The sequence below is a fragment of the Colossoma macropomum genome, unplaced genomic scaffold (genome assembly GCF_904425465.1).
Source record: "Colossoma macropomum unplaced genomic scaffold, Colossoma_macropomum, whole genome shotgun sequence".
Classification (NCBI taxonomy): Eukaryota; Metazoa; Chordata; class Actinopteri; order Characiformes; family Serrasalmidae; genus Colossoma; species Colossoma macropomum.
In genome coordinates this window covers 9,701,441-9,719,604 of record NW_023494804.1, presented here as the reverse complement: position 1 = coordinate 9,719,604, position 18,164 = coordinate 9,701,441, and the positions used below count along the sequence as shown (strand labels likewise).

General features: G+C 38.4%; 1 protein-coding gene across 1 annotated transcript; it reads left to right on the top strand.

The window, feature by feature from the left end:
• Positions 1 to 2,414: 2,414 nt before the first annotated feature.
• On the top strand, positions 2,415 to 11,976 carry npffr1l3 (neuropeptide FF receptor 1 like 3). Its single transcript, XM_036595154.1, is given in 5 exon segments — positions 2,415 to 2,423; positions 3,944 to 4,178; positions 6,570 to 6,669; positions 11,033 to 11,315; positions 11,317 to 11,976. Coding segments are annotated over 5 exon segments (1,287 nt in total).
• The last annotated feature ends 6,188 nt before the right edge of the window (positions 11,977 to 18,164 follow it).

Below are 18,164 nucleotides of genomic sequence, written 5' to 3'. Positions count from 1 at the left end.
CAGTAAAAAATAGTTTTTCTCTGTTAGCCATGACGTCGAGCAGCACACTAACAGAGGAAAAACTAACAACAGCTCCTTTTTTCATAAACGAATCGACTCTACGGTCAGTTTGTTGGTTACTACGTGTCTCAGTGTGGTGATGAACTACAGTGTGGTCCATACAGGTGGTCGTGTTGAGCGCTGAGCTGGTCTGGACTGACGGAGAGACTTTAGGCACTGTGTTTGGCTCCATCTGCTGAGCTGTTGTTAGCATGCTCGGCTCTGAGTGGAGGAGCAGCACGGAGTCGCCGCCAACAACCTGAAGAGAAGAGGACAAAAACTGAGTTTAGAGCAGCAAACTAACCAAGCATATTAAAACGGGCAAAACACTGGAAACAGACGAATATTAAGCGGTAATATTCGCTCATGTACTCTCATTTTCTCCTGATAGCTTTACTGAGGGACTGACTGCTATTTTTACACTCCAAGGTAAGAGCCGGCGTTTATCATTCTCCTTCGTACACGAGCCTAAAGTCAGCTTTATTCGCCTCAGGCGCCACAGTGTAGCACCATTTAAGGTGGAACGGGACAGTTCGAACAGGAATAGGAAGCTGACTTCAGCTTCGTTTTATCTTTTTTTTTAACACGAGTTTTTTGGTTGTTTATCATTTTTAGAGCATTTTTAGGCTGTATTTCACACAGGCTGTGTTGAGTTCTGTCTTTGTAGTAATGTGTAACGTTAGTTGTCTAAAGGTGGTGTATTAAAGTTGAAAATAATGAAACAAGTACATAGAAATAACATTATTAATAGAAATTTGCACTTTGCATTTTTTTGCTTGGGATAAAGACATTATTCAAACTAAAAATTCAAATGTATACAGTTTTTGGCCACTTCTTTGGGTGAAAAACCAGCCACAACAGACATTTAGTACATTATTTTTAATGCTCATATCATGGACAGTGAAGTTTCCCAGAGGACAAAAAATCTTTGCTAAGATTTTGTAATAAATCAGATCTCAGTGTTGTATTAATGAAGGATCACTGATTTCTGAATTATTTATCCTAAAACCCCGTTAAGGAGAAAAGAGGAGATTAACATCAGCATTTCATTATCAGAAGTTCTGGAGATGAATGAGAGAAGTATGAGTTCTACACTGATGTGTGAGTCCAGTGATACAGAGCTATATAAGAAAATAACGAGGTCTTACACCTTTCTTATGGAAGTATTATTAAGCTAAGACTGGGCTGAGATGAGTCAGACACAGAACAGTTAATCCGTATGTGTAATATTCTGATCAAAGTGAGAAAATCTGAGGGTTTTTTCTCAGCAGACAAATTTCTGAAAGAGGAGAAAATGGTCTCACTCTGATTTCACACTGGACTTAACCATGTCTAGGAGAGGTACATGAGATTAAGAGGAGATCTCATTTAGAATATTTCTGTTCTCTGGGTTTATAATATAACTCACTCCATCTGTTGAGCACTTCAGGGAGAACTTGCCTGGACAAATTTACAAAGGTTTGTACTGATTTACATTGCACAGTGTGTGATTTTACAACAATGTGCTGTAACCCTCCAGCATGATTTGTTATGAAGCTTAATGATGGTGGGCATATGTAACCTCCTTTAAATTCATAGACTGAGCTCTTGATGCAGAGGTGAACAATAACCTGAATTAATATAGTCATATTTTGATGCCCATAAATTTGATTACACTGTAATTATATGTAAATGTAGGTACAGTGGTCATATACAACGATCAGCCATAACATTAAAACCACCTCCTTGTTTGTACAATCACTGTCCATTTTATCAGCTCCGCTTGCCAAATAGGTGCACTTTGTAGTTCTACAGTTACAGACTGTAGTCCATCTGTTTCTCTAGATACTTTGTTAACCCCATTTTACCCTGTTCTTCAATGGTCAGGACCCCCATGGACCCTCACAGAGCAGGTACTATTTGGGTAGTTGGAGTTTTTAAACACTCACTGTCCACTCCATTAGACGTTCCTACCTTGTTGGTCCACCTTGTAGATGTAAAGTCAGAGACAGTAGCTCATCTGTTGCTACACAGTTTGTGTTGGTCATCCTCTAGTCCTTCATTAGTGGTCATGGTATGCTATTGGCTGGATGTTTGTGGTTGGTGGACTGCTGTAGTTTTTACAGCAGCGTCGACGTGACTGACCATCTCCTACCAGCGCAACGCACGCTAACACACCACAGAAGTATCACTGCAGTGCTGAGAATGAGTCACCATCCAAATAATACCTGCTCTGAGGTGGTCCTTTGGGGGTCCTGACCATTGAAGAACAGGGTAAAAGCGGGTGAAGAGAAACAGATGGACTACAGTCTGTAATTGTAGAACTACAAAGTGCACCTATGTGGTAAGTGGAGCTGATAAAATGGACTGTAGTGTAGAAACAAGGTTTTAATGTTATGGCTGGTGTAGATATGAACAGAGTAAAAAAACATGTAATTTCTGCCACTGTCACTGTTAAGACATCTTAGACAATATCAGAATTGTTGTAATTGTACACTCAGCACTGAAGCATTTGCAAAAGTGGAATAGAAATTCACAGCAGTGGTAGCTTTTATCCGTATTCTAGTCCTGCTTCAGCTGCTTAACTTTCTATTGACTGTTGCCTTGTTTGCATCCTGACTTCATGATTCATCAAGTTGATAGAGCTTTTCCTCCAATTATAAGGAATGTGGCATAGCATTGTAATTATGCCTCTGATTACATGCAGCCTGGTATTCTCATGCTCAGGGGACCATTATGAACAGTGTGATCTACAAAATATTCATAATAGCATCAAAACCATTAGTCTATCAGCCACATTTAAAGGGGAACTTCAACATTTCTGCATAATTAAATCATTAAGATGTAAACACAGTCTTTTAGAGTGGTTTGATGTGAAATCCTCTGTTGTAGAGAAGTTGAATTGTTCACAGTGGTTGTGATAGGAACCAGACATCTGAAGAGTTTAATGCCTCTAAAAGCTCCCTCACACAAAGTTTTTACCTGAAATGGTTATATATCGCTGCTGTTGGAACAAAACCTCTCCATCTCCAAAATGATAACTTTACAGGAGAAGGAAACATACTTTACTTTTAAAGTGAATGGAACCAGACTTTTTTCCAGGTCATTTTGGGCCATTTCATTTTGTGCATTTGTCATGAAAGTTCCACACAATGCAAAAAAGGGCAACAGGCATTTTCAAAACCTTCCAAAGGCATGTCAAAAACTGAAAAATGAGAAATGACAAATGACAAAAAATGGAGATACAAGGTTTTATTCCCACAGCAGCGATATGTTGCCTGATGCCTGAAACATTGTTTTACGGTAGTTTTGCAATAATGCAGATCATTATAAGGCAAAATAGGACCCGGAAACTTCTTTTTTCAGATTTACCACTTTATTACAATTACCAAAACTCATAAGTTCACTGTTTTTTAGGCTAGTAAATAGAATGGCTATATTTGCGTTGTAGACGCTCTGGTTCCTATCAAGAGTCAGTATGTTTCTCTACAATTAACTATTTCTCATCAAAACATTTTGAATTACATTTGAGCCATGGAATTATGCAGAAATAAAAAAATAAAAATCGCACAGTTCCCCTTCAAGATGATGCATAATGAGTTACATTAGTATTTGGATGGGCTAAACTAATTTTGCATGCCAGAGAGAAATTATAACGCACTGTAGGAGTGTCGCTGAGTGCCTTAGAGCTCGCTCTTTGTCCCTCGCTCTCTTTCTCTGTTTCTGTCCTCTGTTTCTTTCTGTCACTCTCTCTTTTTTTTGTGCCCGCTTGCCCTCAGGTTTGCCGGACGTGCCCATGGAGGGTCAATTTGAGAGAGTCAAAGTTGGTACGGACAGAGAATCCTGGGAACTGTCCACGTTGTACATAATGTCAGCCTATGACGTCAACATCACCAACTGCACCAACTCGACTCCAGTGGAGGAGATCTTATACTCTCCGTATTACCAGCACTCGCTGGGCATGGCGGCAGTGTTCATCCTGGCCTACCTCTTCATCTTCCTGCTCTGCATGATAGGAAACGGCGTGGTGTGTCTGATAGTCCTGAAGAACCGGCGCATGTGGACGGTCACTAACGTCTTCATCCTCAACCTTTCCATTAGCGATCTGCTCGTGGGCATCTTCTGCATTCCCACAACCTTAGTGGACAACCTTATCACAGGCAAGTGGCACTGTCTGAACACAAAATCAGGCCTGAAGGTTTGAAGCAAAAGAATAAAGGGTCTTAAAAATAAAGTGTTCTTTGGAGTGATGCCACTTTGGTGATTTCCTTGCTCAAACAGACGTGATTCGACTCTTCTGTTAATTGATACTTTTAGTGGGTGTTTTTTTGAGTAGGCCAGTTACTAAACTGTACTAGACACCAGACAATCAGTAGTATTACGATACTTCAGTAAGTTGTTTTTGTCGTGATTTTTTTTTCACAATACACGATATGTCACAACATTTATTTTTTATGAAATCAGGTGTCTAAGGCTGTAACAGACAAAGTAGTGCCACAAAACTATGAATACAATGATTTGTATACAACACACAATGTGCTGCACGAAATGCAGTTAAACAGGACCAATTATGCTCTCACTGTAATCTAACTTCTCATATTGCCCGGTACTAGTATGGGGTGCAAACTTGGTGGTTAATATCTTACTCGAGTAATGCTGCTGCTATACCAATAGGTATATATATATATATATATATAGGTATAATAGTCTTTGGGCTAAGATTTTTTTGTAAGGGTTTTTTCATAAAGGCAGTGGTTCTGCCATGAGTTCAATATAGAATCATTTCATGCTTAAATAGTTCTTTGCATGGTGGAATAGTTCTTTAGATTGATTGAGAATGTGTTGTATATGTTCTATTGTCTATGTAGAACCTTTTTAGAAAATCGTTCTGTGTAGCACAAAAGAGTTTTTCTATTGTTACAAGCTTGACATTGTAACAATAGAACACTTTAGCACTATATAGAACCATTTCCAAAAAGGCTCTATATAGAACTATATACAACACATTTTCTATTAATCTGCTGAACCATTTCACCATGCAGAGAACAGTGTAAGCATGAAATGGTTCTATATAGAACTTGGTTCTATATAGTTCTATATAGGTTCTATATAATATATTGGTTCTATATAGTATCTATATAATATAATGGTTCTATATAGGTTCTATATAGAATCATTGCCTTTACTAAAGAACCCTTGAAGAACCATCTTTTTTAAGAGTGTATATATGAAAATTTTGTGACTGACATGATATTGATTTAAATTTACATTTTATAATTTCATACGCCAATACTGGCTGACATTATTGTCATTTGTCAATTTTGTATTGAGAAATATGTCTATTAATTGGTCACATTTCTTAAACACCAATACACAGCAATATTGCTGGTTTTCTGTGTGAGATAAACAAATGGCATTTTCAAAAATGAATATTTCCTTCAAATGTCTCTGGATCCTCTGAATTATGAGGTTGTAAAATCTGCAGCATGTAAGATTTGGGGATCTGGAGACCTCTCTGGTGAAAATGTGTAACACAACATGCGTAAGAACATTTTGTAATGTCAATTGTGCTTCGGAGCCCCTCAGTAATGCTACTTCTTTCCATTTAATTTTTTTTTAAAGTGAAAATGAGCATAAATAACCTTTTTAAAGATTAAAGATCATCCTCAAAATGTGGACCACCACAAGGGGTTAATTATCGGTTGTAGTTATCAGCCCAGAAATTCCATCCGTAAAAGTTAGTAATATTTGCTATATTTTTCTACTTTTTTTACACCATTGGGGTTGTTTTAGATCAGGGGACCTCAGTCCTGCTCCTGAAGATCTACAGCCCTACAGAGGTTCTATCCAAAACTAATGCAACCTGGTCTAACTCATCAAGATCTTCTGAGGAATCTGAATATTAGAGCTGGTTGTGTGAAGACTGGAGTTGGAATGGGACTCTGCAGGATAGCAGTTTTCTGCAAGTGGGTTTTAGAAGCTGAAGAAAATAACCGAGCAGATTATTACATTTCATAAAAATCCTTATTTTAACTCAACTAGATGTATATTGTCAAAGTGCGAGTCTTCCTCCATGATATTACCCCACAGAAATATTCTCTCTCTCTTGACAAAATCATTTTTCACTTTCTGTGTGAGTGTGGGAGGCAGTGATATTTGCAATGAATATCCAAGCACTAGACACATTTAACACAATAATCAATGATCTACATAGTGCCATTATTCATAGTGATAAATCCTGTATTATGTTGGAAGTCTACATCTGTTACATGAGGCAGACATTTCAGTCGCAGTATTTTAGCCTCTCTGTAATAATGCTCTATATTACTGAGATAATATCAATTTGTTCTCTCAAAAATAATGCATATCAGTGCTGTCAGGTGTAGTGGAAGAGTAATGGTGCTCATCATTCCTCTTTTATATGCAGACATTGAAGTAACTTCGCTGAAATGATGTTACACAACCCTGCAGATTGCAAAGGCAGAGGTAATTGGTGGAGCATAATTATTGTCCATTTCTAATGAACTCCTAATGTTTCTGTCAATACACAGGTTGGCCCTTCAGTAATATGATATGCAAACTGAGTGGCCTGGTGCAAGGAATGTCTGTCTGCGCCTCAGTCTTTACGCTCGTTGCCATCGCAGTGGACAGGTAAGTGTTTGCCCCTCTTTTATTCCTACAGTGGAATTTTGACAAACGTCAGATCTTTTCAGGTGCAAACCAACTCAGAGGCTTGATTGGCCCTGTAATTTTCAGCACTTGGCACTAATAGCTCCTAATAGGTCAGTGCTTGATCTGTATGCCACTTACCACAGTGGCATAATTGCGCAGGTGGAAGGAAGTACTAAAATCGTTTTTATGAAAAAATATGGACAGTTTGATAGTTCGATGCAGGGTCTTTCCAGTAAAAGTCCAAAAATTCTCCCCAAAAGTAAAAGGAGAAAATAATCACTTATTAAATTGACAAAAAGGAAATGGGTAGCAACCAGAGATGGATGAAAATGATAGATTGTCTCATTGTTAAATGCAAAGAGCATGAATAATGACCGAACTGGAAAATTCACACTCAATATGTCCAGTGCTGTGCTAAAGCAACGTTCAGAGAAATTTTATTCACCAGTACAGGACATACAGGCCATTATTTTATGCGTCTGTACTCCATCTTCCATCAAAAGGTGCAGTCGGACCCCAGCTGTGATCCATGTTTATATTTGCAAAATCTTGACGAAATGATATGCTGATTTTTTTTCAGTGTTTTTGCAAAAAGGGGGTGACTGTATTGGTTATGTATTCAAATTTATATCACAAATATATTTCAGTCCCTGTTTTTATGATTCACATGCAAATGGCACATAATGGATTTACAGGCAACCCAGCCCACTATTTCAAAGAGACTTCTATATAGAGAATCCATTACAACCCGTACATCAGTGTTTCAGAAACAGTAGTGCTTATAGCAAACGTCCCCTCACTCTTTACTTTATTTTTTAGAATAATTTGAATACTTAAGTATTCATATGTCAGGATGGTATTTGATTCTTTATTTAGTATTTGAAAGCCTTGTCTTTTTCAAACCACAAAAATCACCTTAACTACAATACATTTCATCAACAGAGACCTTTAGGTTGAACAGTTATTGTTAATATATCATTGTTGTCCAGCAAAAAAGGATATATCTCCATTTTGTCCAATTTTATGTTTCTATATCGTTTGAACATGGCAGTTGTCCTTTACATTACGTAAAAATTTAATGATGAGTTGCTGAATGCTCCAGAATCACTTCAAATAAAATCTCTTTACCATAACTTACATTAAAAGTTAAGAATGTTTTTGCCATCTTCTGTAAGGCTTTCTTTAGCTTTACCGTTTCGTTCTGTAATTTTCCACTGGTCTTTTACGCTGAGGTGGACGTGGGACAAAACACAATGATACCGTGTAAGTTGTTCTAATCTCAAATAAAAGAACGTAAGAAAGTGTAGTAAAACTAGTAAATGTTGTTGTTGCAGTATATTACACTCTTTAATTTGGCCACAAACCTGTAATTATTCTAGTAAGAAAGAACAGAATTGCGAATAACTTCACCGTCTGAAAGTTTGAGGATGAGGATGAGCTCCGCCCCCTGCTGGGGGAGTTCGACCCAAGAAACTTAGACAAGTCAAGGTTCTGGTCCAAAGCTCAGCTTTACTGTTCCAAGGGAGTTCTAGGCTCAGCCCTGTGCAGCTTGCTACGCTTGACAAGCCCCAGCCAAAAAAAAAAAAAGGAGTAGTTTGTTTACACTATTACCAAAAACGTGAACACAGTGCATGATTTTTAACCATCAATGAATAAATGTCAAACCATCTATCTAACAATTACTACATGTAAAACAGTGCTGCTACCTAGGAGAGAAGAGCTAGTTAGCATTAGATTAGCTAGCATGATAACAACTCTGCCTACCACAGAACATGTTTGATTCTGGCTATAAAGCACAAAAATGGTTTAAAAATAAGGATTAAACTGAATTAAATTGATCCTGTTGTATGGTATTTGGGAATGAGCTTAGCGGGCCAAATGTGTTAGTTGTAGCTAACTCGTGCTAAAATGACACCTGTTTAAATGAAAGTGCAAAATCGTGTGATTTTTGTGGCTGAGCTACTCTCATGCTTAGTTTTTCTGTTTTTTTCTGGATCTGATTCCCCCCCCTTCCTTTCAGTGCCACCTATCGGTGGGCTCCCACTCCGCCGATCTGTGAGCCCCTCTAACATATAAATGGGTGGAATGTGTTTATTTTTACGTTCAGTTGTGAATAGTCAGTATACAGTAGATGTCTTTTGTGCTAGTTTGGCTCCAGATTTCTTCTGGACGTCTCCAGCAATCACATGGATTTGTTCAATTGCATCAGCAGCACACCTGATATAATAACAGTATTGATGAGCTAAACCAAATATTGGAACACACTAACATACATAAATTCACTACTTGTTGTATTAATATTATTTCAATTTATTCAAAGTTTATTAAAAAGCATTTTAATTTAAATTTTCTCAGATGCCTAAAACCTTTTCACAGTACTGTATATGATAGATATTTTTACATTTTCTTCAGAGGCTAGACAGTGTACGTGCTAATATGTAACAAAAAGAGCAGCCTCGAGCACAACCATAAACTTTTTGGCATTACTTTTGCCTCCTAAAGTTAATGCACAGTGAGAAGGAGAAAAATGGCTAGTGATGATGAAATGTATCACTTCCCACACCAGTCAAATGAGTGTGAAGCAGTAAAATTGTCCCAGGTGTGTTAATAAGAACGCAAAGTACAAAGTGTTCTGTTCTTTATCAGGTTTTACCGTGTGATGGAAATTATTGCACAATTTTTGGATCATTTTGTATCACTGCTGTTTCTCAGAGCAATTTTGCAGTCTTGTTCTGTGCATTTTGGCATGGGAGCTTGTACTTTAAAAGCATGTATTGCACCAAAAACTCTATAAACTTTAAAAACTGGATTTTTTTGGAGGGAAAATGTTAGAAGATTCTTTTTAGCCCTTCATGGGCTGAATCAGGTGCATTACTCATCAAAAAGAACACACAAGTGGGGAACACAAGCTCACGTACCTAGCAATATTAGATGTGGGAATGCAGTTCAATACACCTGTGTATGTACAGGATTACTTTAAAGGTGGTTGGGAAAAACAGCTTCAGTGCCTTTCTTTATATAAATTGACCATCTTAGGGCATTGTCTGTTCATTTAGATGGAATAGAACTCATTTTTTTTGTTTAGAGAAGCTTAGATAGAAAATTATTTTCACATATATTAAATTTTGCACAGAATAGAAATATGGCTTCTGGCCAGACATATTGAAAACTTGTTTAAGGCACTGAAAGGGAGCAGATGTTTTTGTAGACCTAACCAATGACTGTACAATGCCTATAATGTCCTGAACTAGAGATGAGGTAGTTTCCCAACAACAGGGGATTATATTATTGCAAATAATTGCAAAGTACAGTACTGCAAAGTATAGTAATGGAACACTCATACATTAAACATAAGTCAAGGGAAAATAAGTGAAAAAAAACAAGAGTTTCCAAAAAGGATACAAAGAAAATGGAACTCCTAACAACTCTGCTTGACCTGGTAGACCACCAAAACTGTGGCCATTAGATAAACAGCACATAAAGCTCTCATCTTTGAGAGAGAGAGGAGAAAAACAAGCTCCACTTTTGCTTCAGATCTGAAAACATCCACAGGTGTTTCAGCCTTCCACTGTAAGAGCACTGTGGGGCTGAAAGCATGTGCAGCTGTTAAGAAGCTCTTACTGAGAAAAGGAAATAGATGAACATTTGCATATCAAACAAAGAAGCTGCTGGTATTCTCAGAACAATGGAATGACCACCCCAGAGTCCAGACCTCGACATCACTGAATGTGTTTGGGATTACATGGATCGTAAAAAAACAGAAAAATGCAACCAACTTCTAAGACTGAACTTTAGAGGTGTGGAAAAAATACCCCTGAAGATTTCTTTGAAAAACTGAAAGCAAGTGTCCTGAAAAGAATGGAAGCTGTAATAAAGGCCGACTTGCTGAATGCTGATAAAAATATATTTAGTTGATAAAAGGCTTTTATGCAGAACTTTGTTTCATTTTTTTTTTACTTTTTCCTGACACAGAAAAAATGAATAACTTATACTTAATGACTGTTTTACTGCAAATTATATAGATGAATAGGGATCTTTGAGTGTGCTGTATATTAGCTTTAGCACAATATTTCCTCACCTAGGGTCCTGTAGACCCCCTGCCCTGCATGTTTTGGCATTTTTCCTACTCAAACATTTAATTAACAAGCCGTTCCTGAATTGAAGTGGGTGTGTTAGAGCAGAGAAAATGCTAATGTGCACAGCAGTTGTACTTTAGGACCAGGATTGAGAACCACTGATTGAGTATGTAGCAATATTGTGTAAAGGGTTACAGGTTAACATATGACTGAACAATAAATCCAGTTTTCTTTCTCTTTTCCCTCCCTCATTCCTCCCACCTAAGGTTCCGCTGCATTGTTTACCCTTTTAAGCCCAAACTTACACTGTTTGTTGCTAAGGCAACCATTGGAATGATATGGCTCTTGGCTCTGGTCATCATGTTCCCCTCAGCCCTTATGTTGACGGTAGAGCAAGAGAGAGGCCACTTCATGGTTCATAACAACAACTACAACCTGACCTACCCGCTTTACTCTTGCTACGAGAGCTGGCCGGAGCCACGGATGCGGAAGGTGTACACCACGGTCCTTTTTTCCCACATATACCTGGTTCCCCTCATTCTCATCATCCCTTATGTACGGCCGCATCGGAGCCAAACTCTACTCCACCACCGTGCTGGTCAACATCGAGCAATCTGATGCTGTGCCTCAAGGAAAATCACCCATATCGCAGAGGAAGATTAAAGTGATCAAGATGTTGATTGTCGTGGCCCTGCTTTTCATGCTATCTTGGCTCCCTCTTTGGACTCTTATGCTGTTGACTGATTATGCACAACTTGAGGGAGAGCAGCTGGACCTCCTGACGGGCTACATTTTTCCCTTCTCCCACTGGCTGGCCTTCGCCAACTCAAGCGTCAACCCCATTATCTACGGGTATTTCAACGAGAACTTCAAGAGAGGATTTCGGGCCGTCTGTCAGCAGACGTCCAGCTGTGGCAGAGGGAGGTTTGGTTTCAGGAAGTCTAAAAGAGGCACTAAGGCTTGTGCACACCTGGATAGAGCTCTTAACTCAAACCCTCTAAGCTTGGGTTTGAGGAACAGAGTCTACACGGACAGTGACTTAACAGGTTGCGTTCGTCTTGAGATGGAGCACCGGAGGGTGTCTATGGAGATGAGAAGCTCGGGTGCTGAAGGGGGAAATGGTGGAATGTTAATCAAAAGAGAGCTTCTGGAAAACATAGAGAGGGTTTCTCCAACAGGAGCTACTGTTTATCAAGCGTGGGAACTTTGAACTGGTATCATACAGCAAGGTACATTTCTAAACACATAGATGTTGATTTCCCAATCCAAGATAAATGGGTATTCTGGCCTAAAACTAGCATTTAGCATGCTATTAGTTATGTAATATTCTGAAGGGTAGCATTGTATCCCTCAGCCTCCTCAGCTTGACAGAATTCAGTTTTGTCTCCTTTGTTGTGTATTCATCCATCAGTGTTCTCTCACTACAGTACCCAGCATGCAGTATGTAACTACATCAGTGGGAATCCCTACAGCTCTCAACAAATCCTGACTGCTAGCCACTAATCCAGATGCTGGTAGATACATCTGTTGGTTGTCAACCTCAATACAACCTCAATTAGTCGTCACACTTTCATTGATAAAGGAAAAATTCAGTTGAAGAATTAGCCAGATAGCAAAATTTCAAACAGCCCTTGTGGTAAAATTTACATCCACATTCAAGCGCATCATTAGAAAAGTGGTTTTCTTAGGCCCAATCATATTTCTTATTGCTACCCCTACCCCTTGTTTTCAAGTGTCACTTTGCCCCTTGGAACTGAGTTAGTGGTTGAAATCTTCCTCTATAAAATGGGACCCTCAAATGAAAAGGAACATTATTTCATTAACAGGCTACTAGTGGTGCTCTGTAGGCGACCCTGCCAGTCTGCAGTGGTAGCAGAGGAGGGTAAAGTTCAGCTCCTCACTGCTGGGCTTTAGTTACATTTAGGAAATCATATTCCTTCAAAGAGGGGGATGCAATTGTTATTTATTATCGCCAACCACTAATTCTTCAGTGATATGAAGCTGAAGTCAGCTATTTGTTAGATTTTTGCTCGAATTTTCCCGATCCACCTTAAATGGTTCAGCAGTTCTGACACCTGAGGTACCAGAATGTAACTGCTGCACTATTTAAGGTGGAACAGGAAATTTAGCTAACTAGCTACCGAGACAACAGCATAGCGATTTTTTATACCTGTTATGAAGAAAAGGACCATAATACGTTGAAACGACATTAAACTAAGATAATACATTTCTCACATTTGTGGGTTTCCTTGGTTCTTGCGCAGCCATCTTGCTGTTAGGAGTGTGCCTCTGAAAAACCTCCGTTTGGAGGGCCATGTAGCCCCAACACTTCGCTCTACCCCCCTATCTCAACAAAAATCGTGACACACTACCTCTAGGCTTGAACACACAAAACGGAGGGCTAAGGGCTAAGTGGTAGGGGCAAGGGGTGAAATGGGATTGGGCCTTAGTCTTTAAACCGGAAAATCTCACTCTAGAGAATACTGCAGCACTGCTGGAGGAGGCGAGGAGGCGAGTAGGCATGTTTACAACAGATGTAGCGATGGTTAAATTTTTAATTTTGGTTGGAATGTTCATTTAACCCTTGAAGGTTTTGAAGAGAGAAAAAACCTCCTTTACATCCTTGCTTTTGTCATTCCTCGACATTAAAACAAAAAAAAGTTGGTATAGAATGTAAATCGAATGTAAATGTAATTTCATTGTGTAACTTTCTGTGTATTTAACATGCAATTATGCAATTGGATTGAAATAGTGATAGTAACAACTTTCGACTTCTAAGGTTTAAGCCTAAGCCTAGACTAAAAAGCATTTTCATTGGTAAATCACCACAGACATCGCAGTTTAAGTCCAAGAGTAGACGTAGTCCATGTCCAGGAAACCTCATAAGGTTTGAAGTTTACAAACATCATAAGGTGAACATCATGAGGGTGATCTCTGCAGCTAAATCATTAAAATGTATGTGATATCCACAGATACTGTGCTGCTACAAGCAATACTCTGAATGCCAATGAGAGGAAAAGATTGCAAGTTAAAGTGAGATGTAATGGTACCCACCAGGCAAAAACAAGCAGAAAATAGCCTGAATTTTCTGGGTGACCTTTACATGAAAGTCTCATATCGTCAAAGTAGATAACAAACCAGTCCTAAATTATTATTGCTTGGCCTCTGGAGAAGCAGGTAATTTGTCAAGTAATTTGTGAATAAAGTAGCACAAAATGAACTGGAAATAAATTGAATATTAGCAACATGAGTTTGAAATGGCAGTTTTACAGGACTGAAGAAAAGTTTGCATAGCTGCAGTGCTATAAATGTTCTGTGAACTTTGTTTAAAAGAATGTGCACAATGAATGTCCAGACTTTTGTAACACGAGGACAGAATGAGCGTATTTACCTTGCTAAGACATCCATTTGTTTCAGGCTTACTTTCTCCAGACTCATTACTCATGGGCTGTCATTCCATAAACTTCTGCCAGCTTTCATTTTCCAACCTAGTAACTTTTCCAGCTTTGCTGTGGCTCGCCTGTCAAACCTGCAACAAAGAACCAGCACCAAAGGAACAAGTGTTGCTTTCTTAGGTATAACACAGTGCAAAGTCACAGTTTTTTTGTATGGAAGCTTATGAGCACGAACGGCATGAGCGGACTGTCAAATCAGCATGACCAAATTGTTTATCTCGGAGGTTCAGACATGTACTGCTTGTCTTTGGCACCAAGCAAGCACTGATTACTTGTAGCAGCAGAGTTATCTTCCAGTATTGACTGTGCCATCAACTCTTGAGCTGCATGAGATGTTTCCGTTCTTGGGGTAAGTTGGCAAAAGTTTGACAGAGCCAGTAGCTTGGCTGGGGTGTGTGTTGAGCGAAGTTACTTTTCATTGCTGTTGCATCAGCTTCAGGATGGACATCTGAGATAAAGTGCTCAGGGGGCTCTGTTTCCTCACATGGTTATGGTGTTGTGTCATTTTGTGCTTTGTACATTTGCACATTTTATCTTGACCCCTGTGTAGCACAATGGAACAAAACCTATTTTTATACCTCATTATGTCTTTGTCCCTGGATTGTCCTCCAACGCAGGCTGTCTGGAACCGTTATAGACTGGCTGACGTTGAAGATAGGTGTTAAAATATCCCCATAGAGGTGAGGAAAGTATTAATTAAATAAGTCTTAATATAGGACCTAATATTGCAGTCTAAGTTGTTGCTCTTGAGCCATGACGGATATGAAGACCTTGTTAGTCCAGTCACACATTGCTAGTGACTATGCAAGAAAAGTTCTGACTGAGGTCATTTTCACTCTGCTAACAACATCTAGGTCTTTGTTAGACTTGCAATATCCTGAAATAGTTGCATGTGCGAAGTGCATGGCAACATATTACATGTATAAAGATGTGTGATATGTGATGTGTCTCTGATTTTGTGGTTGGTCAATTTGGATTATATTCATGTGATGTAGCACCCAGTGTTTATGATACTGGAACTAACAAGCCAGATATGTGTTATACGGATGGGCGATAGACAATATTTTATTGTATCATTATCAATTACATTACTATATGCCACAGTATGCTTTTGTGAGCATACTGTGTATATCACAAGTATTGAATGAACAATAACCAGCAACAGCAATGTTCAAAAGTCAGAGAGCACCCTTTCGTTTATTTCATTTCCAGTCAAACTGGCCATTAAGTACAATTTATTCTTTTTTCAGTGTCAGAAAAGCTCACACATTACACAGGAAAATTACCCAGAAGCCTCAACAACTACAGTTTCCCCTTCCTTATGCAAGTGGATTATCTTATATTTAATCTCTTAGATCTCTGTGCTTCGTGTTGGAAGCTTTTGAGTTATTTTACATTAAATAGACGTTTCCTACCTACAGTGAATAACTTGTACTTAATGGCCATTTTGCCTGGAAGCTGAAAGGGTAATGAAAGGGTAGTTGCTAAGTTTGGCACTGCACTGGACATGCCTCGTTAAAAAGAATTGGTCCTGTTTAACAGGATTCAGTGCAGTACAGTGTGTGAAATTTAAAAAAAAAAAACATTGTACATTTTTTATTGTGTTTCTTAAATGTAGCACTGCTGGGAGATATTATGTATCATGAAAACGTCTTTGTGTATCATGATATTGTATTTTTGCCATATCGCCCACCCCTGATGTGTTATCATAAAAGATCACCTAATGTAGATACTACAATTGAGGAAGTAAAGATAAGAAGAACATGATCCTGTAACCATGGAGACTAAATGTTCACAAATGTAATTTCGAATTAGTTATTTTTAGCATTTGAATTATTGGTGATATTTATATGTGTGAATTGCCTTGAAGCTTTATGTGATATTTGACATTAAAAAGGCAGTCATGTGGTAAATTCAAGTTTTTTTTCATCTTTCTGAAATGATCACGTCATGCTAGCAAATGTATAAATGTATATTATGTAAACATACATAATGTTCACCTGTCAAGATTATTGAATAAATATTTATTTGTTGTCTTATGGTCATGTTTTTCAGATCTGTGTAAATTGATGCCAAGTAAGGTTACATCTAAGTGGAGCTAATCTGCTTCTGTTATTATGACTGAATAGGTAATTGTCACACATTTATATAAGTCATTGCCCTGTAGGAAGGGCTGAGTGACAGCCGGTTGCCATTTACCTTGAGCCTCCTCTGTGCAAATGATCATGAGAACTGCTCCCTCTCCAGCCCAGTGCTCAGTGAGGAAGCACTGTTGCCACAGTGGTCTAACTAGAACACACACATGGTCTCAGTAGGGGAAGAAGGTTCATTTCCTCTGTTCCACTTTAAATAGTAGCATTTGGCAGCAGCAGTCAGGAAAACACAAAAGCCTGACCTTTATTAAGAAACAAGCACCTCTGCTTTTCAGTTCAGTATGCAGAAAAACACTGTTAAGTGTTTTTTAAAACCCAGATGCTGAGATGTTCATTATAATCGATTTAAGAAGATTGTTTTGTCAGTAGACAATAGTGATCTATGCATTTATAGTAAGTTGTGCAAGAAATGTTATTTTTAATGTAAGATTATGGAGTGTTGTGGAGAAAAGTCCCCGCAGACAAAGAGCAAAAAGCTCAAACTGCCAAAGATGTTATTTAGTTATCCTAGATTTTCACTAGCATTAGCATAGCTAGCTAGACGATCACTAGCATTGCAAAAGAGTCTGACTGTAATTATTAGGCTGTGTTTGAAATAGCCCACTGCACAGTGTTTGTGTACTGATTGTGCTCAAAAGTACTAAGTATTATGTAGTATGTGATCAACATGGATTTCCCCAGTACGCCAAGGACACCCGGATGATGTACTACTCCGGCAAATTATTCCAGTACACATCCAGATCTTAAGTATTTCCTAACCCCTTAAAATCCCAGGCTTATTATATACTAAGGGTTATTATTCAGTAACTACATGGAATTCAGTGCAAACCGGTTGAGCTATTCTTAGGTTATAGAAGCGTGTAATTAAACTTTGGGCCTCCCGGCAGGCCCTGTTCGTTTAAGTGGTTAAGGTTATGTGTGTTGCACAAAAACTCTTAGGTGGTACTTAAGGGTTTCTTTAATTGAAATAGCCTGTAAATAATCCCTTAAGCACTGCACAAAGTTCCTTAACTGTCATGTCCTTCAGGATAATTTAAGGTAAGGTAATCTTTTAACCCCTTAAAATCCCAGGCTTATTACATACTAAGGGTTATTATTCAGTAAATACAGAGACTTCAATGCAAAGTGATGGAGCTAATCTTAGGTTATAGAAGTGTATAATAAAACTTTGGCCATGTAAGGGGCAAAGATTATTGGCCAATCTGGAAAGCAGAAGACATGGCTGAGGTTTAGAGATGTTTGAAGAGGAGCATGTATCTGTGATGATATTAGTGATAGAGAGAACCCTAGGGAATAAAACAAATATGAAGGGAAAAACTTGTGTTTTACGCAACTGGGCACTGACCTGAAAAAGAGCTGAAAAGGGGCTAGCAACGGTTGCTAAGCAATGACTGGGGAGTTGAGTAAAATAAAACGGTTCTAGGCTAGTTGAGCCCCTGTCCTGCAATACGGTGCACGGCTTATGTAGTATACTGTACTGTATACTACTAAGAAGAGTAGTATGCAGTGTACAGTACAGACTAGTGCAGTATGCAGTATGTTGTATAAAAGTGTGCCTTTTCAAATACACACTTAATCAACATCTTGGTGGAGTTTTGCAGTTCACCATAGTTAAATCCACACCTAGTTTGTTATATTGTGTGTGTTAATCATTGGCACTTCTCAGTTAGTTGCACGTGAAGTGTTGAATGCTATTGCTTTATTTTGTTATCATTATTACTGTTGTTGCAATATTAATAATAATGATTGTTGTTATTAATATTCTTATTAATATGGCTAATATAATGTTA